General features: G+C 32.6%; 1 protein-coding gene across 1 annotated transcript in view; it reads right to left on the bottom strand.

Annotated features, from left to right (window-relative positions):
* Positions 1-22,669, bottom strand: part of LOC118193400 (uncharacterized) — a 154,175-nt gene extending 131,506 nt beyond the window's left edge. Inside the window, exon 1 of the mRNA XM_035364480.2 lies at positions 22,529-22,669. Within this exon, the coding sequence (XP_035220371.1) occupies positions 22,529-22,669 (141 nt within the window). The remainder of the gene's footprint in view (positions 1-22,528) is intronic.
* Positions 22,670-22,998: the final 329 nt, after the last annotated feature.

The following is a 22,998-nucleotide window of genomic DNA, read 5'->3' as shown; positions in this document are numbered from 1 at the left end:
GTTAATTACTGTGGCACAAAGTAATTATATGTGTATATAAATAACTCGATGTAGACGCTTGACAAAGAGTGAACTCCAAAAAAAAAAAAAAAGGTACAAATCAATCAACAGAGGCGAAAGCATCTATCTTTGCACGCTAGGCGTTCAAATATTGATGGTGACTATCAATCACTTTTGAGCACACTCCCCCGCACATCAAAGAGTCATTTTGATAAGCTTTAATAGCAGACATCTAGGAGATGCGATCGTAATCGCTAGCACGTCAAAGTAGCTGAAAATATTTATCGAAACCCTAATATAACTGAAAAATATATTTATCATCGCATATGGTAGATTGTTAAGTTGAGAGCACAAGTAAGTAAAAATCGAAAGTATAGTTTTAGCGATTACGTAGTTAAACTTCCATTTTTTTCTGTTTTTCGATTTCTTATCTTGATCCTTTGTCGATCGTTTGCCAGGAAATTGCACTCAGAGGTATTAAGTTAATGTCGCGCTATCTCTCCTCACCGTAAAATTTTTCATATCTTCGCAACAGCACAAACTTCTGCAGCACTTACTCATATTAATCTTTGATCTGATTACAATTATTTCTCTTGATTTACACAATATTTTAATCGCTTTTCAGTTTTATGTGATAAATAATCTCCTTCCGCGCATGCCATGTTTTTATATGCTGTTTCAAGTTTTACAAATCTCGTTTTAACAAATCAGAAAATTCTTCTGCGTTATTTACTGAAATCATAATACAAGAGTTGTGATGTAGGTGCAAGTTTTAGAGTAAGTAGTATAGTTTAAAACTAGGATGAAATCTTACATTGCTCTCAAACAGCTTTCCTAAGTCTGAGGAGATTGTAGGTCGACGTTTGGACAACCCGCATTTTAAATGTCCAAACGCGAAAAAATACATTGGTGATATATCAGGAGATTTAGTAGAGATATGAGTGATTGTATATCCTTGATACCCGATTCTTGTTCCAGTCTTTCCATCATATTAACAGTAGATTTTGAGATACGGCTGTTTGCTTTGTCTAGATGCAGTTCTATTGTTTGATGACACTCCGGGGAAAGAGAAAGTACTTCATGTTTGGAAATTGGGTATAAATATATTTTTGGTAATATGTGGAGTTGATTTGAACATTTTCCCCCACTCTCTTTATTTTTAATTTGCCATCGTATAAAAAACGAGCAACAATCATAAATCCTTTCTAAAACCTTTTTTTAGATTCCTTGAACCAGGATTTAAGATTTTTTTCTCCTCTTTGATGTTGATAAAGGGATTTCTTTTTATTGCAGTCATATGAGTACCCCAAGATTCGTTTAATGTGACACTATTTTTCCCTTTTTGTCTGGGTGCATATTTCTCGTAAAGAATTTTGCAGCGCGTTCTCCGTTCGGCGATATGTCGTGGTGAAAGACGATGCACGTCATGTTCTTTCGCCTTTTTAAGATTCAAATAAGCATTAATCACTTTCTTCAAATGGGACACTGAGCATTTTAATGATTTTGTAACTGTCCTTGCACTTTCCAGATTTTCTTTCAACATTAAAGGTCTTGCTTTAGAAACAATCGAAACAAACCATTTTTTCCTTGGAACAATTTTTCCACTTCAAGCTAAATTTTGACGTTTTTTCCCCTTTGTTGTTGACAACATTGCCTATCGTAGCTTTAGATATCGAAAAACCACGACTTTCATAATGTTTTGTTAATAACTAGATACGAATACTTTTCTTCGGAAACAACACAAACTTAGCCTTCCATGCATTGCTTCCTTAAAAGCGACATTTTTCATGAAAACAAAACTGTCAAGTACCAGTTAATTTATACTTTTAAAAATATACGTGCAGTTAAAAAAATTCCGAGCAGAAGTTTTTTTATAGCAAAAGAAAATCGTAAAAAAAATGTGAGAACAGCCTTTGTACAAATTTAGAATTGCCATAAAGTTCAACGAAGCTCACTAAGCTTACCAACAAATCGTTACTGATGATAGCCGACAAGAAGTTGCATAATTTAATTTATTACTATTTTTAGTGTTGCACAGAGGGTATAGTGGTTAAAGGAACCTATTACGGTACTGGTTTCGAATCCCGTAGAAGACATGGATGCTTGAAAATGTATAGTGTCGGTGTGGCATGGCGGCACTCTAAATATGAGGCGAGCCAAAAGTCCTCTCGTGTGGATTAATGGAAGGGGAAAGGGGTGGGAGACCTCCGGATATTCCCCCGGGGTTTTGATATCCTTCAAAATTGGGGTTGAAAATAGAAGTCCAACCTCCTTTGGAGTAGGCTCTGGAAACCATTGTTCCATGTAACATGGACAAGACAACAACAACGACAACTATTTTTAGTTGCATTACCACAAGTCGTAGCTATTAAATTTTTGTATTAATTTTAAAGTATTGCCTATATTTATTTACACATTATCGTAACTATCTTGGCGCAGCTTGGCAAATTTTATTTAAGAAAAAGAACAATTTTTTTTTATTGTAAAAAAAAGTGTATATTGCATGTGTTTTACATTTCAACTGTATATTTGTTACAAAAAACAATCAATGAACCTAGTTACAAACGAGTTTTGTTTTTACTGTGGTGAAAATGTCATCACTTTTTTTTTGGGGGGGGGGAGAATTCGAAGCATTGTTTCTCTATCAATATTTCAGCAAAATACTGTATTCCTGGAGAAGTCAGGCCTTCTTCAGGGGTCACATGAAGAGTTTGGTGAAAGGGACGCTTTTTCCTTTAGTTGAAGACCTCTTCGCTCGAATATCCATAGCTGCCAAGAAGATACGTAGCATGCCAGGAATCTTTCAGAACGTACGGAATTCCATGCAGAGCTGCTGTAAGGACTGCCAGCCGACTTCTGGTCGTAATTTCGAACATCTGTTGTAGTATAACCTTTCAATAAAATGTTTTCTGTCCCATTATTGTGTTGCTGTTTCTGTTTTTTTCCCCCTGTCTGCTTCTTTGCACCATAGCTCTCAACTACAGCATTTGCGACTCTGCAGTCCCATGGGATTCCGAGTCGTCTCTGTACCCCCTACAAACTCTGCAAGTCTACCCGTCTGGTAGCGAATTAACCTGTATAGTTAAACGATAACTTGCCCAATCTTATGCATAAGTTATCTTATCTCAGTACAGCTATTATAATTCTTACAAGGAATTGAAACAGCCCTTTTCTTACACTTTTTCCTTGAAAGCAAAACAGTACAAATTGAAAATTAATTTACTTCTTCATTTGCTAAAATCTTTGAAAATTAACTTTATGTATTCAAACTGGAATCCCTTTCCTTAATTAAAAATATTTTTACGATTAATAAATCATCCATGAATGTCATAAAAAATAAAATGCTGATTTGATTTATCTCATTACATCCACTACTTTGGTAAACTACAGAAAAAACATTTCATTATTTATTTTCCTTATATTTTCTTTATTTTAAGGCTTTCTAAATAACCAAGAAACAAATAACGATCGAAGTTAGTATTTGTATTTATATTAATTGTCAGTAACAGATATTTTTAATAGTTTTATAAATATTATTGACGGAAATTTTTCTGATAGTGAAGCTGCATAGAATCAGAGGAATTTCACAATTAATAGAAAGGTCATATTGAATGAAAATGAAAATACTATACAATATATACTATTGTTTTAAATAAAAAAGTATTTATTTTTTATATTGTAAGTAATAAAATAAACAGAGGATCCTATGTATTTTTAAAAGCGGTTCTAAATAATAAATTAGCTAAGCAAAAGTCTAAAAATTACTAAGTACGAAATAAAGCATAATTAAGCATGAAATAAAAAAGCATTTAAAAATTATTTTTTGCTTAATAAGATGCACAATATAGTATAAGTGGATAAACTTGCCATTAATGAAAATTGTAACGAAGCTGAATTTATTAGATAATATGAAATGAATGTCGAGCAAATCCAAATTTTAAAAGTTATTAAGTTTCTTGCATTTGTATTTTTCTGTTATAAAGTGCCTTTTAAGTGTGAGGTATAATTAAATAATATACGAAACAGCAATTTATTCAGCTCTTCCGGACTAATATTTACAGCCATGTCTCTGAGGGTATTTAAGTGAGGAAAAGATGTTGCATTTTGTTTTACATCTTAAAAATACAACTAAACATTCCTTTTTTAATTTGAGTTATTTAATGACTGTATTTCACCACAAGAGTGACTAAGAAAATATGCACAAGTCAACTTACTCTGTAAAAACTTTTACGGCTTTAACGAAAAAGTAACGGATTTAGTAGTACAGAAACTCCAGATTATCATCGAAAACAAAAATAAAATTTCTTCTAGCGCAACTGAAAGAAGTGAAAACGTGATTCCTGAGCTAAAAAAGTTTCTGTTAGCCGTAAAAAAAAAAAAAAAAAAAAAAAAAAAAAAAAAAAAAAAAAGTGCACAAAAAAAAAAAAAAAAAATCTGAAATTTTTCAGATTTTAAATTACGTCCAAAGGGGCGTTTTTTTAACGTTTTGAGTGTTACCTTTATTTATTAAATATCATGTTCTTTGCACTTAAACCATAAAATTCAGTTCAAGAGCAATATCGCAAAATAATGTTAAATTAAGCATATCTTTAGAATTTCCGATATACACAGTCTCGCGAGCTGGAGATAAAAGTATTTTTTTTCTATATGACGTTGCCATTTCTCGCTTTTAAAGCATTGAGTTTGTAAATCAAAAATTCGTTAAAGTTTTACAAAATATAAAATCTATAATAAAACAAATTCCAAATTTGGGATTTCAGATGCCCATATTCGCAGTAGGATTTCGTCATTCAAAATTCGATGGCTCTATGTACCATTGTTTTATCACAATGCGAGAAATAGACAATCATTTATGCAGATTTTTCATTATTTAATTTCTTCAAATATAATGCAGGACTCTAACATTTTGTGGCAACAGTTTGAAAAGTGAACCGACGTTTATGAGTCCGACGCAAAATGCCAAAACGAAAGCAATAGTCCTTCGGGACTGAAATCTCTTTGGACTAAAAAAAAAAAAAATCTGAAATGTTTCAGATTTTAAATTACGTCCAAAGGGGCGTTTTTTAACATTTTGTGTGTTACCTTTCTTTATTAAATATCATGTTCCTCGCACTTAAACCATAAGATCCAGTGCAACAGCAATATCGCAAAATAGTTTTAAAACGAGCATATCTTTAGAATTTCCGATACAGAGACTCACGCGCTGGAGATAAAAATGTTTTTTCTGCACAACGTTGCCATTGCTCGCTTTGAAATCCTTGAGTTTGTTAATCAAAAATTCGTCAAAGTTTTAAAAAGTAGGAAATCGATCATAAAACAAATTTCAAATTTCAAATTTGGTCTTCCACATGCTCATATTCGTTGGAGGATTACGTTATTCAAAATTCGATGACTCTATGTACCGTTGTTTTATCACAATACGAGAAATATACATACATTTATGCAGATTTTTCATTATTTAATTTCTTCAAATATAATGCAGGACTCTAATATTTTGTGGCAACAGTTTGAAAAGTGAACCGACATTTATGAGTCCGACGCAAAATGCCAAAACGAAACTAATAGTCCTTCGAGATTCAAATCCCTTTGGACTAAAAAGTAAACACATTTTTCTTTTGTGGTCTTTTCAGATTACTTTTATTTATTTAGTTAGTTATTTTACCTTTAAAAATGCGATTTCACGATCTGTCACAGAATACTTTCTTTTCAATACTGAATTCAATACTGAAATACGTCTTATTTTTAAAAAAGGCATGATTATTTATGAAAGGAAATTTAATTCGAGTTTCGTTTCATAATATATTCTCCATCGGACCCAAATATATTAGATTTTAAATCGTCTATGCAAACATAACATTGTTCCAATTCAATAAATATTTGCTTACCGTGAATTTTTTAATACCAGTTGTATTTCCCTTGCTTTCTTGTTGACGAAAAATTTACTTCTTGCTGATTGCCCTTTATATCTAGTATTTGCTTTAATGATTTTTTAACAGTTTCAGAAATAGCGTTTATTAAAAACTGTTCCTCTAAATCCTTCTTAAGTATTATAGCACTAATTTTTGCTTTCTTTGATTTTTCATTTGATAAATCATCTCCGATTCCTTCATATTACCTAGGAAAGTGTTCCAGACTTATGTGCGTTTTGAACAGTTCCACGTAGTTTTCATCACAATAACTGAACGCTTTACATGAAAGGTATTTTGGGTATTTCGAATATTTTTATTACCTTTAAAATAAATTAAAGAATTTTTTTTTATTTCTAACAGAACAAGCTATTAATTTGTAGCATTGTCACATTCACTTCAGATATGAAACTATTAACTCATTTTGCTAAACAAGTAATAATTTCCAAATGCAGACGGTAATTCATATGATACATTAGGACAAGAAACACCGTCCTCCAAAGCATTTCTGAAAAACTTTCCAGTGTATGAATTATTATGTGAGTTACTGTATAAGGTATTTCTCCTGCCTTCTTAGCGTAGCTTCGTGTTGTAGTGGTCTGCATACTGGGCGCATATTCCAGAGGTCCGTGGTTCGATTCCCGGCGAATGCGTTGCTCACTTTTCATGACTCCTGCTTCCAAAACATACCTAATGTTTCTACAACTGATTGAATTTTTGGAATAGATTATTTTACGGTTCGGAATGTTTTGATAACATTTTTTTTGGAACAAGAAAGGCTAAAAATAAAAAAGTTTAGAAAATCATTTGAATTCTCTTCGTCAATATTTGGTACACGATTTACGCAAGCAAATTAAAAAATACAGGAACAAATATTATCCACTGTATTTCTTAAGCTTATAATTTGCATTCAGAATAAAAGTTAAGGATTATGAAAAAGGTTTTAGAATGACATATACGTTGCAAACCTCTCTATGTATATTACTGTATATACGAGGTTGGGGCAAAAGTCATGGCAACTATTTTTTTCTTGTAGATATGTGAACGGATCACAAAACGTATATATGTCGTGTGGAAGTTCTGCAGGCATAGTGTGTATGCAGAACAACAGATGGCTCTATGATAGCTGGCTCTGTGGTAGCGAGGGCTCTGAAATCAGTCAGTTGGTGAGTGTCGTGCGAGATGGAAGTAACCCGTGTTAAGCAGCGCGCTTACATCAAAATAGCCGTTCTCCGAGGGAGAAATGCGATGGAATGTCACAGTGAATTAGTAGAAACCCTTAGGAATACTGTACAGTAGCACGGTGAGTAGGAAAGTTTTAACAAGTGTGTCAACCAGTGATGAGCAATGTTCGAGACAACCGGTGAGTGTGTAGACCAACTTAGCACCTGCCGTCATCGAGCACCTCATGGATGAAGACAGACTATGGACGTTACTGAAGTTAGAGAGGGCAAGTGGTATCGAGAAACGCACCGTTCACAGGATATTGCGTAATGAGCTAGCGTCAGAATCCTTACACAGTCAACTTGATGGTGATCGTCGCGTATGACGTCAGGGGCGTCATTGTTTGCCACTTTGTTCCTCATGGCAGAACAGTGACCGCATAGTACTACAGGGACTTCTTGGTGCGATAGGTACGACGTAGCGTTCGGGATAAACGTCCGGATCTTGTGGACAGTGCAATAATTCTGCACGACAATGCAAGACCACATAAAGCAGAGCGTGTATGGCAGCTACTCCGACGTTGGGGATGGGAAGAATTGGAGCACTCACCGGTACTCTCCTGACCTTTCGCCCTGTGACTTTGATCTCATTCCCATGATTAAGGAACCAATACGAGGTAGGCAGTTTGCAACACGAGAGGACATTGCTAATGCTGTGCGCCAACAGATGACCCGATTCACACATGGTGCGGCAAATGCTGAGGCTGGTGGTATTCAGCGCCTCCCACATCGTTGGTAGCGTGTGGTGACAGTAGCAAGGGACTACATTGAGGGTCTTTAGGCCCACGTTTGTCATGTCAACTTTATGTGTATTGTGTTATCATTCTTTTGCACGGTGAAGGCCATATTGCCCTGTATACTACCGTAATAAATTCGTGTGTTGCGATATTTAAGTGCTATTCATTGTCCACACATGTAGTTAAGACCTTGTCCTTTCGTCTGTATATGTCACATTTTCCAACCAGACTGGTATCTTCAAGAAAAACAATAGTTGCCATGACTTTTGCCCCAACCTACGTATTATTGTTTTTAATTTATTCAGGTGGTGAACACACTTTCTTAGTATTTTGATATATTTTGCTCATAAAATATTACGCTTAAAAATACGAAAATAAAAGTAGCTTTTAAAACTGAATTTCGTTTTGAGTTAAGTTCTTATTGAATAGCATAAATTTAGTGTCGTGACAAAGAAGTAGTACATATTATGTTTAATTAAGAAGAGAAGCGAAATATTTGCATGTTTTTTGTTTCACTTTATGTAAATTACAATTATTTAAACTTTTAAATATTAAACTGTCCTTAAAGATGCTAAATTGTAACCTGATTAAAAATCCTTGTTTTTTATTTCTATTTATTTATTGCTTAATCAATTTCTCACAATGTTTGTGTCTCAATCATCGGGCTAATAAAATGAGCATCTTACAGGATAAAATAATATTTCATTTTTTTAAGCAACAGAAATCAAAGCAAAAACCCTAATTATTCAAAATTTTATAATCGATTAGCAGGCTGCAGCCAAGCAAAATTTGTAAGTTCTATATTACATCTGAAATGCAAATGTATGAAAACATTTCACTATGAAACAAAATAGTCTACTCTTTCCAAGCAACAACCAATTCGTAAATAATGTTTTCATCGCCATACCAGAAAACAAAAACTTTTGACACGTCAGATTAATACGTATAGTAATGATTTAAATGCAATGAAATTTAACAACATTTTCTGAATATTAATAAAAGAATTGACGTGGCCATAATGTATCATGTTAATTATATTAACCTGAAACAAAAAAGTTACCAACAACAGCTATTTATTTAAAATGCTGACATTAACGAAAAATGTTCGAAATACACTGACGTCACATGCAATCTCATGCTTTCTTCAACGTCAGAATATGACCTTATATAATAATAATATATGTTTAATGCTTGGCAATGTTATTTGTATTTCATACTTTGTAAAACTTTAATTTTTAAAACTTTTTTTGTAAAACTTTAAAACTTTTCATATTTTGTAAATTTTTAGTCCAAAGGGATTTCAGTCCCGAAGGACTATTGCTTTCGTTTTGGCATTTTGCGTCGGACTCATAAACGTCGGTTCACTTTTCAAACTGTTGCCACAAAATGTTAGAGTCCTGCATTATATTTGAAGAAATTAAATAATGAAAAATCTGCATAAATGATTGTCTATTTCTCGCATTGTGATAAAACAATGGTACATAGAGCCATCGAATTTTGAATGACGAAATCCTACTGCGAATATGGGCATCTGAAATCCCAAATTTGGAATTTGTTTTATTATAGATTTTATATTTTGTAAAACTTTAACGAATTTTTGATTTACAAACTCAATGCTTTAAAAGCGAGAAATGGCAACGTCATATAGAAAAAAAATACTTTTATCTCCAGCTCGCGAGACTGTGTATATCGGAAATTCTAAAGATATGCTTAATTTAACATTATTTTGCGATATTGCTCTTGAACTGAATTTTATGGTTTAAGTGCAAAGAACATGATATTTAATAAATAAAGTTAACACTCAAAACGTTAAAAAAACGCCCCTTTGGACGTAATTTAAAATCTGAAAAATTTCAGATTTTTTTTTTTTTTGTGCACTTTTTTTTTTTTTTTTTTTTTTTTTGATTTATCGCCTAAAACAATTTTCAAACAAACAATTTTCAAGAGGAGTTTTGTAAAGCTTAGAAATTTTTTATTAGCAAACTCCACGATTTGAAAGAGAGCAATGGCAACACTTTTAGAAATAAAGCATTTTTATCTCCAGAGCGCGAGACTGTTGCCACTCGGAAAAATGAGTGCGAAAATTAGTGTTTTCAGAATTTTTAATTAAAATCTCGGCTGATTAGAGTCGTACGAAGAAGGGAACAGTCGAAATGGCTTCCCACGTATTTTTGGAATTGGAAATAATATATTTAATATTTGGAAATGCTATTTTTATTTCATATTTTATAAAACTTTGGAATTTTTGATTAACAAACTATGACTTAAAAGCGAGCAGTGGCAACACTTCTCGAAATAAAGCAGATTTTTATCTCCAGCGCACAAGTGTATTGCCACTCGAAAAAATTTGGTCGAAAATGAGCGTTTTCAGAGTTTTTAATTAATATCTCCGCTAATTAAAGACTTACGAAGATGAAAATGGTCGAAATGGTTTGCCACGAATTTTTGGAATCCAGAGGTACCTCTCTCAAAATTTAACTCCCCGTCGTTCTGGATAAGATAATTCCACAAACAGATTTACGCGCACACAGACTTTAATAGATGTTCTTTTTTTAGCAAAGTATTATCCTGCGCATCTTTCTTATTAAACATGAACGGCATAAGTCTACATGTATTCTTTACTGTGAAATTATACATTTTGTTGAAGTAGAATCCAAACCTTTCATGTTAAAACATAGTTTTCTGGGTATAAACACTCCATTTTTTGAGCTACCAATTGAAAAGTGAGACAAAACAAAATGTTACTTTTATTCTTCCTGCCATTTTGATGGTAAAAATCAAGCTCGATGACTAGTACTTATGTCAGAACAGGGTAGATTTTCGATATGTGTGCGTGATAGAAACTATCAAATCAGATGCTCGCAGCAAAATAAATAAACGAAATATGAAAGGGTACAGGATAGCCATTGAGTATTTTTGTGTGTTAACAGCTTGTATCAAGATATCCTTGAACTTTATGAGCTTAAGAAAACCCCCTTGAATAAGAACATTTTTGACGATAGAGCTCAACAATTTATTTGAACGATGTCTCTGATGGAATTCCTTTCTGAATACAAAATAGTCGCATTTTCGTTTTTCTCAAAAGGCGTTCTAGCTCAGCCTTCAATGAATTATTTCGCTAAAGACAACATGGAAACTACCACAAAAAATAATAATAATAATAATAATAATAATAATAATAATAATAATAATAATAATAATCGTAAAGACAACAAATATCAGCTTTTTCTTTTCTTGTTTTTCCATTTGCATTATAGTTTTATTGTTTTCCTGATTTTAATATGGTAAATTGATTTACTTAATTATTTATTTATTAATTGCTTATACTGTTTATTTTGTATTTGTGGCCAAATGTGTATTTATTTATGCATTTTTATCTGTTCTGATGGCAACAATTGTAAAAGAAGTTCAAGTAGAACGCGAGATTTAAGCAAACCTATAAGCCTCCAATTCTTTAACAATTTTAATAATACTTTAAAAAGACCAACCAACGTATCCGTGTCTTCTTCAATGTTCAAAACTTCTTTTCAGGTCCAATAATCTGTCTCGAATATTTTTTTTATGTGTTTATATTCATGTTAGCTTGTCGAGCACATGGGCAGAAATAAATGTTTTTGACTGAACAACTATCTTTGTCAGGTTTTTTTTATTACTCTCATTTTCGAAAATATTACTTGTGAACGTAAACAATGATCAGCTGAACGTCACACACCTTTTTCTTTCCTATTCGCTCTTCTTTTTTCTTAGTTATTTTCTGTTTGCCTTTCTTAATCATTTTAACCAAGATGCTGATGTCACTGCTAACAATTAAAATAAATAATTAAAGTAGTCATCTCATAACTTAAAGCTCATTCATCTTGTAGTATCTTAAAAAGACTAAAATCAAAACAGTTCTCTGAAGGCAATTCATAAATTATGATCTAATTTTATGATTTGCCTTCTGCGAATTAGATCATAACTTACAACATCTTCTTGCTTGTATTACTGGAATCTAAAAAATTCCTAACATTAAATACCTAAAGATAACATCTTACCTGTCTTCGAAAATAAAAGCTTTAAAAACCTTACTAATCGTTGCCATTCACAGCATCAATAAAAAAGAATAATTAAATTAAATATTCTGATATTTTCTACTGTTTTCAAATATTAAGTGAGTATTTTTGTGTGTTAACAGCTTGTATAAATTTTGAGAATAAACATGCCAACAAATGCAAAAAAATTAACTAAATATTTGGAACCATTTTTCCAACTTCATCAATTTTCATTCGAAATATAAAATAGTGTCAAATACGGCAACACTTAATACTTTGTAAACGTGAACATTGATCAGCTGACTGTGTCCACGACACCCACATTTTTTTTCTTTCCACCTTTTTTGATATAAGACACGCTCTTCTTCCGAAACTTCCAAATGCTTGTACTACCCCTTGATATATGGTATGTATAAATACAGCTCCGAGAACTCAGACGAGCTGCATTGGAACCTCGAGATACGAGTTTAATTCGTTCCAGCATTGAGCTCGTGTAGCGAATTTCTCGTATCTAGAAACAAACTTCCCCATTGAAAATAATGAAAATCCAGTTAATCCGTTCCGCACCCCCAAAAATATCAACATAAAAATCAATTTTCCTAATAAATAACACCGGTAAATAATACCTGGCGTTTTTCGGAGAAGGTCCAAGTACGGATTCTTACCCTTAGCACAAATGATAGCTTCGGCTGAGCAAAATGTTTTTGCTGACATTTGGGTACTCGCGGATGACGCTGACGCGATGTAAACCCAATTAAGTGATTTTCGAATCCATAAAAGTTTCTAGCAAAATTCTCCAGTGATTAAATAAGCAAAAATACGGCAATATGCAGTTGTTTTTGGAAATAACTTCCAACACCGAATCGCCTTTTAACTGCTTCTCATTAATCCACACCAACAACAGTTTTTGAACATCTTCTAAGAATTTTGAACGGTGCTTGGCAGTAACGGTTACTCCTTTGGCCACATCAAGTTTCTTAATTTCTTCCTGCTTCTTCAGAATACTGCAAATCGTCGATGTCAAAAGGCCGTAAGTCTTCGCCAATTCCGTCACACTTACAAGACGCTTGTTTATCTATGATTTCTTTCTTAATTTCAACTGCCATGGCTTCCTTATTTTTCTTTGCAGCACTATCTGGGCAACGATCTTCTTGGGAAGCATCGTGAAATAATTATGTTAACGTTAAATGTAATACATAATTGACTCACAAGCGCACAAACACGCAGATCAAAGAACACCGAGTGATCTGGCGAGGGGATTCCCCGAGTCGAGCAGGATCGAGAAATGGCGCCATGCATACCAACAGCCTGACTCATTGCTCGTTAATCGAGTCAATACTCGTGTTTAGAGACATGTTTCGCTCATACTTTCCTCGTATCTCAAATTTCTCGTATATAGAGGTGCTCGCATCTCGAGGTTCTACTGTAAGTAGTTGGCAGTGTTATTCAGCTGCATGATTTAGCGGTTTAAAAAAACATGAGCTCTCATTTAGATTTTATTCTATCAGAAGTTTTAGAAACTGACTATATTTCCCGTGAGCTTAATATCCGCGTTCTTTTTGAGCTATTTTTCTCTAATTATTGCACTGCGTGATGCTAATCTTCTTGATAATAAATTGTCAATTTCTTCCTGCTTATCTGGAGATATTATTGAGATATATTAACTACAGCCTACGAATCAGATAACACAAATACGAATTTTACAAAATTTTTATTAAGTATATGAAGTTTAAAATTCTAAATATCAGTTCTGTACAATAGTTTCATAGCACTTATACTATAATGGAAGCTTCTCCACTCGTTATCTAGCTTTCTAGGATTCTTTTTATAAACTATTCCTTAAATGCAGTCCTTCAGAATATTTCGTTTCCGTTACCCTAGATAAAAATATCAAAAGGACAGCATAGCCTAATGAAAATACTCAGTCATGTAGCTACTCGTGATTTTTTTTGAATTCATCAAGGTGAATATCAAGGTTGACAAGAGTTTCCAGAAATTTCGTGCAGTCTTCAATTTTAAGATACTTCAGAGTCCTAAGTCTCTTCTTTAACCGTTACTTACTTCTTACAAAATTCCTTACACTTCTTAAGAGTTAATTAAATTTGGTGCATATTTAAATTTTACAGCATGAATTCGGTACTTTAATAAGTTGCAAACTTTAAATTATACTAGCGGGCAAACCCAACAGATGAACAAGCAGCAACCAAAGCAAAATTTATAAGTTCTATGTACACCTGAAAAGAAAATATATAAAAACTTTTCAATATGAATGAAGTAAGTTCATTCTTTCCAGGCAACAACCAATTCGCAAATATTTGTTTTGTTGAAAGCAAGAAACAAAACATTTTGACACATCAGGTTGTAGAGACATTAGGTTTTTTTTGAAGCCGGAGATGTGAAAAATACGCAATTCCCTCGCCTGGACTCGAACCACGGACCTCTCGAATACGCGCCGAGTGTGCTGACCACTACACTACGAAGGCATGCTAAGAAGCCGAAAGAAATACCTTATAACGTTAATAAGTATACGTATAACGTCATGATTTAAATTTAATGTAATATAACAACATTTTCAATACCAATTAACGGAGCAATAAAATACCGAGTCAATTTGTCTAATCCGAAACAAAAGCGTTGCCAAGAGCAGATATTTATTTAAAATGCTGACGTTAACGAAACATTTTCGACATACGATGACGTCACATGCAATCGCTTGCTTTCTTCAACATCAGAACATGACCTTACAATAATAATAATATATTTAATGTTTTTTTTTTTTTTTTGGCAATGCTATTTTATTTCATATTTTATGAAACTTACAAATTTTTTATTAACAAGCTCTACAATTTGAAAGCCATTAGTGGCAACACTTTTCGAAATAAAACAGGAATCTTCAACGTGCAAGACTTTTGCCACTCGGAAAAATGAGGGCGAAAATTAGCGTTTTCAGTGTTTTTAACTAATAGCTCGTCTGATTAAAGTCGTACGAAGATTAGAATGCTTACCATGAATTTTTTAAATCCGAGCATACCTCTCTCGAAACTCAACTCCGCGCCGTTCCGGAGGAGATGGTGTCACAAACAGACAGACAGACACGCACAGATTTTAATAGTATAGATTAGTTTTGCTTTGATCGAAATTTTCATAACGTGGTTTAAAATTAACCAATTTTGTGAGATCTTTGCATCAGCTCTGCCTTATTTATTTAAGAATTCTCAAACCCATTTTAATTAATTGGAAAATTTACCAAAGAATTTACCTCACTAATCATACTGCAATGACATTTTAACTCTACTTTCACTTATAATCCGTTATGCTTGTTTGAATCTTCGTGTCTCTTTCGTCATGAGGTTTACATTTGTGAATTACCCTGTCAGACAAAACTGCCCAGATCTCTAGTTAAACAAAGAAGTCTACGGTGTGAGGCTCATGCGTGATCTATATTTGCACCGCCCACGAGAAATCCCACTGGAACAGTCACGGTCGCAGTGTCCACGGCGCCGTGCTCTTGACTTTTATGACAGCGTGCGAACGGGGACCACAAAAAACACACCTTCAGTTCTGAGGTAGATTATTCATCGATGATTCCTTCATCATCGTCTCTTAAAAAAGCGCCGATGGACCACGTGGCATAATCACGTGATCGTACGTGCTCTTATCGACCACACCGGTGGGGGAAATTCCGGAGGTGTTGGAGGTCCACGTTCATGATAGCTTCTCCGTGAGCAGTGTGATTTGTTACGCTATAGTTGGGTGATCATCTAAGATTCATAAGAAGGGATTTTATTAATCAATCGGTTAAGCTTTATTCTGCCATTCTCTGCCCATGGGCTCTTGTAATTTTTTAACAGCATAACAGTTTTGTTCAGGAAAACAGTAGCTAGTGCATTACATGATTTGATATGAGCATTATCTGTCCTTTTTAGTCCATTGTTGGGTCTGTTTTTCTGAAGAATGTTGTGTGGGTTCTTCTAAAGTTCAATTCCCTACTGATTTTGATACCATTACGTTCATATAATGGTTCACCTAAATATATAAACAAAATGAAACTTACCTTTAAGATGACGACTGTATATGGTTTCAGATGATTTTGTTTTTTAGTGAAGATGATCATTTTAAAAAGCGGATATTTAATGCTTATGTTTATTTATGTTCTCAGATGCATATCAGAAGCATTTTTAGAGCTTCCCGTCTAGGACAGATGACTGGCTTCATTGTACTCTACGACTTAACAAGTATAAGAAATGCAGCATATAAAAATTTGCATAAGAACCAAAATTTAATCTCTGTGTAGAGCTAAAAAGTAGTTTAACGTGTTTCAAAGAATGGTATGGCCCTGCTTCAGTAATTTCTTCCCAAAGAAAAGGACTAATAGTGTTTGATATTACAATACAATCATTTTTCAATGAAATGTGCGTAAAATGAGGACTTTAAAGATTCCATTTAACGAAATTATATAAACATTTAAAGGAAAACTATATTGATTTATCCATGGCAAAAGAACGAGGAATTATCAGAAATTGTTGCATTATTTGTTTTTAATTGTAATTTAAAAAAACTTATGAAAGCATCCTCTAAAATATAATTATACTCAGTATTTGTTTGTAAATAACGATAAAAACTTATGCAAAGTTATGATAAGTTTCAAGTATACGTCAAATTTACTGTAATTAAAATTAATAGTCAAACTTATATGAATTTTTAATAATGAAAGCTTATATTGTTAAATAATTCCTGCTCATTGTTACATCGAGGGAAATAAAAGAGCCGATTTCCCGGCAAATTAAGAAACAACTTATTCTACAAACCACTAATAACCACATGACATTTAATTCTGCAAAACTCCTAATTAAATTAGAATTTAAGAGGAGTTTGCCTCCTACCTATCAAATAAAGCTAAAGAAAAGGCATGGAAGTGTTTCACTTGTTCAAAGCCAGTTATTCCAAATTTTCCTCGTCTTTTAACCGTGGCGTTATTTCGTCTTTTGAATGGGTACGATTTTCTGAATGCCCATCTTTTTAAAATTTGACTTAAGGACCCTTCAGTTTGTACTCTTTGTAACTCTGGACAGTCCATGGATAAGGAGCATATTGTCGAATGCACTGCATCTTTTAATTCTGTTGTTTTTAAGTATTGGGAAGCAAGATCTCAAGACTAATGGCTTAGTGACCAAATGTCCAAATGTCTAGCATCTGTATACAAAAATATTGTTAAATAAAAGTAGCTTGAGAAATATTACTTTTTTTAATTCGAATCTCGCCTGATCAGTAGAATATACAGCTAATAATAAATATTTTCAAAGACTGTCTCCATTCCATTTGACTACAGTTTCAAAAGGGTTTGAAAGTAATTACGTACAAGTATAGCACAGTAACAACATAAAAACAAAGGGAAAACTTGATATTTCTTTATGAACATTCTGCTACTTAATATTTGGCGTCTATTACATCTTGCGTTCATCGACGGGGAACGGTTTTTTTTTTTTTTTTTTTTTTTTTTTTTTTTTTTTTTCAGTGTTCCGAAGTCTTCTTCATTACGAGTATTTGCGCTCACTCACTTCTTGCTTTAGGCGGAAAATACTGCTTGATAGTTCGCTCTAAATTATTCCATAAATAATCAGCGTCTCACACTGGCTGTCAATAATTAATAACCACCAACAATCAAATCTGTCATTACAATGAACATTGAAGGCAGATGTTTTCATTTTCATGTTATTTAGCCATTGGATAAATGGAGGAACTGGATTCATCCTCTGAACTGTGTTTGGCTGCGTGCGAGAAAGTATTTCAGCATAGGCTGCAGGTATCAGTTACGAATTAAAGACAAAATACGTCATTTAGTGTTTCTTTCAATTCAATTGTCGCTGAGTAAACCTAGACCACTTCACGTGAATGAGTCTTATAGCCATCATAGAACTAGCAGACCTCTGAAAGTTGCTAATATCTTGAACTAGCTAAGTTGCCTTCGATTGCCATCATGCACGCTTTCGCTAATTTGCAACAAGGAAAGTAAACATAAATACGTTGGACTACATGATAACTCTATACTGTTTATGGTCTTACTTGTTATTTTTTCACAAACTCCACACAGTGATGTGCATTGAGAAGTGTGATCAATATCGATCCAGCTAAGATATCTAAATTCACGACCAGATGTTTTTCTAAAAATGGCCTCCTTGAGATAAATCGTGTTCAACAAAACTAATTCTTTGCTTATTAAATAGCGAAACTGTTTTCATGGTGCAGATCATAACTTTCCTCTTATAAAGACATTAGGTTGATTGGAAAAGCCGGAGAGATGATAAATGAGCAGTCACCTTTGCCGGGAATCGAACCACGGACCTCTGGAATACCGGCCCAGCGTGCAGAACCACTACACCACGAAGGCACGCTAGGAAGGCGGGAGAAATTCCTTATACTCGTTTGAAAGGTACGTTTTAATTCTTTACTGCATATACCTGAAAGTGATACTCTTATCGGTTGCCAAATTATATAATCTTAAAGACCACGACTGAACAGCGACAATGTGACCCAATAGTTCGATGCTGTATCGATACCAGAGTGTTTCCGGTATTTTGCCCGTTGCTTTGCCTCAGGCTACTGGCCATTTAATATCTATGTTGCCAAGGCAAGTGTTGCCATTGTATGAAATATAAATTTTTAAAGACGATGGCTTTAACAATATTAAGAAAAATTAAGAAGGATTCTTCAGTAACGAGGAGTGAGATCGAATAAGTAACAAAAACGGAAATTTTGAGAAAAATTTAATTCACCAAATGCAATTCACTGGCTAAATTTAGGAAAGAAATTAAAACATTAGATATATTAGGAATGAATAACTACGGAAGATATAAAATTTTCTGTTTTTCAAGTGAAAGTTTCCTGTTTTCTAAATGCTAAATCCCAAATCTCGTTTACTTCGGAATTCCAAAGCTGGTTTGGCATAATGTATATTGTTTTACACCAGCGGAGGAAGCTATGAATTTTCGAGGAATTCAAATCTCTACTAAGATATTTAAGGATTTTACCAGTAATATAAAATTAAATCATGTAAAAATACAATGTTTAAAACTTGCAAATTTTTATTTAAATACAGTTATCTTTAATTACCTATTATTTTATTTAAATACAACTATAGAAACATAGCCTTCCATCCATTGCTTTTTTAAAAGCGCCATTTTGCATGAAAATAAAACTGTGAAGATGATAATACTTTCAAAAATAAAGTTAAAAAACATTTCCAAGCAGACGATTTTTTGCTAAACAAAGTCTTCTAAAAAATGTACGAACAGCTTTTGTACTACTAAATCTATTACAATAGTTCTGACAGTGAAAAAAGCATATTATTTATCAGACTAATACCACAAGAGATAGTACCGATCATCACTTTTGTGTCCTTAACACTTTTCAAAAAAGGTATGCTACCATCAAATGTTATTATTTTGAAAAAAATAACAGAGTGATTATTTAAAAATATATATGATAATGCTTACCGCTCTAAGGCTAATCCTAAAGATATCGCAATAGAGATGCTAATGATAGGCTAAAGATTCTAAAAATATCATGAACTCTGAAGCTATGATTTTAAATGTTTTGCGATTTTGCTGTTGAATTTTGTATGGCATAGTGCAAAAACGTTATGTTAAATACTTAAAGTTGAAAAGCAAACGGTTAACCATAAAAACAAGAAAAGTTATTCAAATCATCTAATTAAGAAAACTGTACATTGATATGATGAACTGAAAGAATGAAAAAACAGTAATGCTAACATTTAATCTTCTATCGGAAGTTCAAATATATGCTGCTTTTAAAAATTTCATGAGTCTACTGTTTAATTTTATTTGGCACAATTGCGAAGAAAGTGATGTTTAATCATAAAGTTAAAAAGACAAAAATGTATTTTACGAGGGGTGAGTCCAACAGCATACTGGTAAATTGCGAGCTCAGCAAGAGTATAAAAAACCTTAACAAAAACCCTGTTACGAAGTTAAAATCTGACTCCTTTCAGATTTTCATTTTTAGAAATTTTCTTTCTTTTTGACAAATTTTTATTTATGATATTATTTAATAAATTATTATTTATCACATTATTTTATAAATTAGCTATCCAAATTGTTATTATTATCCAAATTGTTATTACTTGTTATTATTAAATCCTGGTAGGTCTCACTGTACGACACCCCGAATTCAAGATACCACAAATGAACCCTAAAGAAAATGTTATAAAATTAGCTATAAAATGTGCTCGAAATTATTTCGAACCTAATATTATTTGTTCAAAACCCAGCGGAAAATATATAGAGTTGTCAATTAAAGTATGTTATACATAAAAAACCAGAATAAAATTTTCAACTTAAAATCTTAAACTTTACGATGATGACTATAAATCTGGAAATCACATAAATCTCAACATGCATGGTAAGAGCAAAACAAATGAGTTATATCTTTTGATTCGGGCTCAATCAATTCATAGTGAAATGGGTGCAGATTTCAATTTCTTGTCTCGTATAGCATAAATCTAAATTAGTTTCATTTATAAAGTGTACCATAGCGCGTATAATAGGCCTTCGAGGTTTTACTAGATATCACTCTTCGTCTAAACAAACTACTCCGAATTAGATCATTTAAAAAAATAAATAAAAGATAATTTTACATCTGGAATTCGTAAAATTTAAATATTTACAATTCTTTTTATTTTATTTAGACATACATGTATACAGAGTGTATGTGTGTGCGTGTGTGTAACAGTAGCATTATGTACAAGTATTTGCGTAAATCATTTAATACAAGTTTTTAATATAAAAGTTTTCATAGAGCTTTTTATTTCATTACTCATTTTGGAAAATAATTCGAGTATCATCATCATTATTATTAGCCCAGAAGGGCCATTAGTTTCGAAACGGCATTTTGCGTTGAATCATTTTAAATGTGCGAATCACTTTTCAAATTGTTGCCACTAAATATTATCATCCTATATTAAATTTAAAGAAACTAAATAATAAAGAATCTGCATATACGTATGTTTCTCACATCGTTAAAAAAACAACTGTATCTAGAGTCATTCAATTTTGAATAACAAAGTTCTCCACACGAATATAGCGCCTGAAGGACCGAATTTGGAATTTGTTTTATTGTCTATTTCATATTTTGTAAAACGTTAACGAATTTTTCATCAAGAAACTCAACAATTTCAAAGCGAGCAGTGGCAACATTATAGGAAATAAAACATTTTTATCTCCAGCGCGCGAGACTGTCTATCGGAAATTCTGAAGATATGCTGTTTTTAAATATTTTAACCCAACGTGGCGCTAGCTCAAATGTTCTTGAAACATGTATGTGTCTGTAAATGAAAAACAACGCTCATTTGAGACTAATATAAAATATTAATGCTTTCAGATTTTTCTTAGATAATGTTTTTCGAATTTTGAGGCAATGTTTATTTTTATATTATGGTTACTATTCAAAAATTTGTAAATACTTAACTTTGCTTCTTCATGTTCATATTTACTAGGAGGAAAATAGATTCACAGTTATTTATGGGGCATGTCTAGAATTAACTAAGAAAAAAATGAAGTTATCTTTATTTATACCGAAAATCTCTCTAACTTATCCATGTGTTACAAGCAATTTTTAAATCAAAGATACCCATTCGTTTCCTTCTATTTCTAAACACCAATTCCTGTTTTACTGAAATTCAATAAAAATAAATGTGTGCATTCATTTAATTTAACAAATAACAATCTAGAGCAAATTATATATCACGATAATACCAATAATATCATTATCATGATTTAATACAATATGATCTATATAATTATTACAGTAAGCCGTGATTATGGTTCATCCCAAAATTTATTTACAAAAATTATAGAAAAATTAAATATTTTTGTGTTTAACTCTTCATGCTAAATATTGTGCTTTCTTATTTCTCATTTATCATAGATAAAATACGCTTTAAAATGTACACATATTAAAGACAATTGTTCAAACAATAGTGACTTCATATGTAGTATTAAATTACCTCATGCTATTTTCTTTTTTCATCTGTTCTCTTAATAGATATTTACTTTATTTTAATTAATTTTACTTAATTAATTATACTTATTATTACACTTATAATATTAATTATGCTTAATTAATTTATTATTCTACTACTGAATTATTTTGTATTCTTTATCATCGTTAATTAATTTATCAAATTGTCATTCGATTATTTAAATATTCTGCTTTCTGTAAGTTTATTTCAAGACTATCTCTTCGAGATTCTTAAATAATTCTTCTCCAAAATTTGATTAAAATTCTAAGATTTAAATATATTTAGTCCCTATTTTCACATTAAGTGAACACGTTTGTTTACCTTACTTTAATAAAACAGACTACGTATTATATACGATTTTATTCTGTAATGCCTTAAGAGGAAAGATTTTCCCATTTGACAAATACGGAGCAGCAAATAGATTCAACATATAGTTTTGATACATCATTTTATCTACGGAACTGAATCGAATGATCCAGAAATATGAAACGAGTCATCTGTGAATTCATTAGCTTATGAGAAGTTTGCCAAGTGGGTTAATGCGTTTCATCAAAGACGAAATAATGTGTTAACAAAAAAAGGGGGAGTGACTCACGATTTTGTGGTGCAGGTGGGCAAGTTCCCGCTCTGTCACTTTTCTTCGACTCTGTTCCTGCTGTTGCTTCTTCAGTCCGGTGATCTTGTCGACCAGGAACTTCCCTGGGAACACCAGAGCGTCCAGGCCCCTGCGAGGCATCTTTACTGTTTCTGCTAGTTACTCGCACCCTGCAGCGAAAGAGGGACGAAGGGTTGCTTGAATCTTGAGCAGCTTTGGCGACAGAATGAATGTCGCCAAAAGCACATTCAGTGTGAAGTCTTAAAAACATCAAATAAAGCGCGAAAAAAATTTTAAGGCTTACAGTCAGATAGAAAAACTAACAAAGTGTGATTTCAAGAATTAGCTATTTAAGTTCGAAATCAAAATTCCACAGGTATTCTAAAATTTAGAATGGATTTCTAATCCAATTTTCCTTTTCTTAATTCTAGGGAAAATACACGTTGAAATTATTTACGAATGATAAGCAA

Source organism: Stegodyphus dumicola, chromosome 2 (genome assembly GCF_044657685.1).
Source record: "Stegodyphus dumicola isolate Sdum_Otavi_A_Nest chromosome 2, ASM4465768v1".
NCBI classification, from domain to species: Eukaryota; Metazoa; Arthropoda; class Arachnida; order Araneae; family Eresidae; genus Stegodyphus; species Stegodyphus dumicola.
This window is presented reverse-complemented; position numbering and strand designations above follow the sequence as displayed.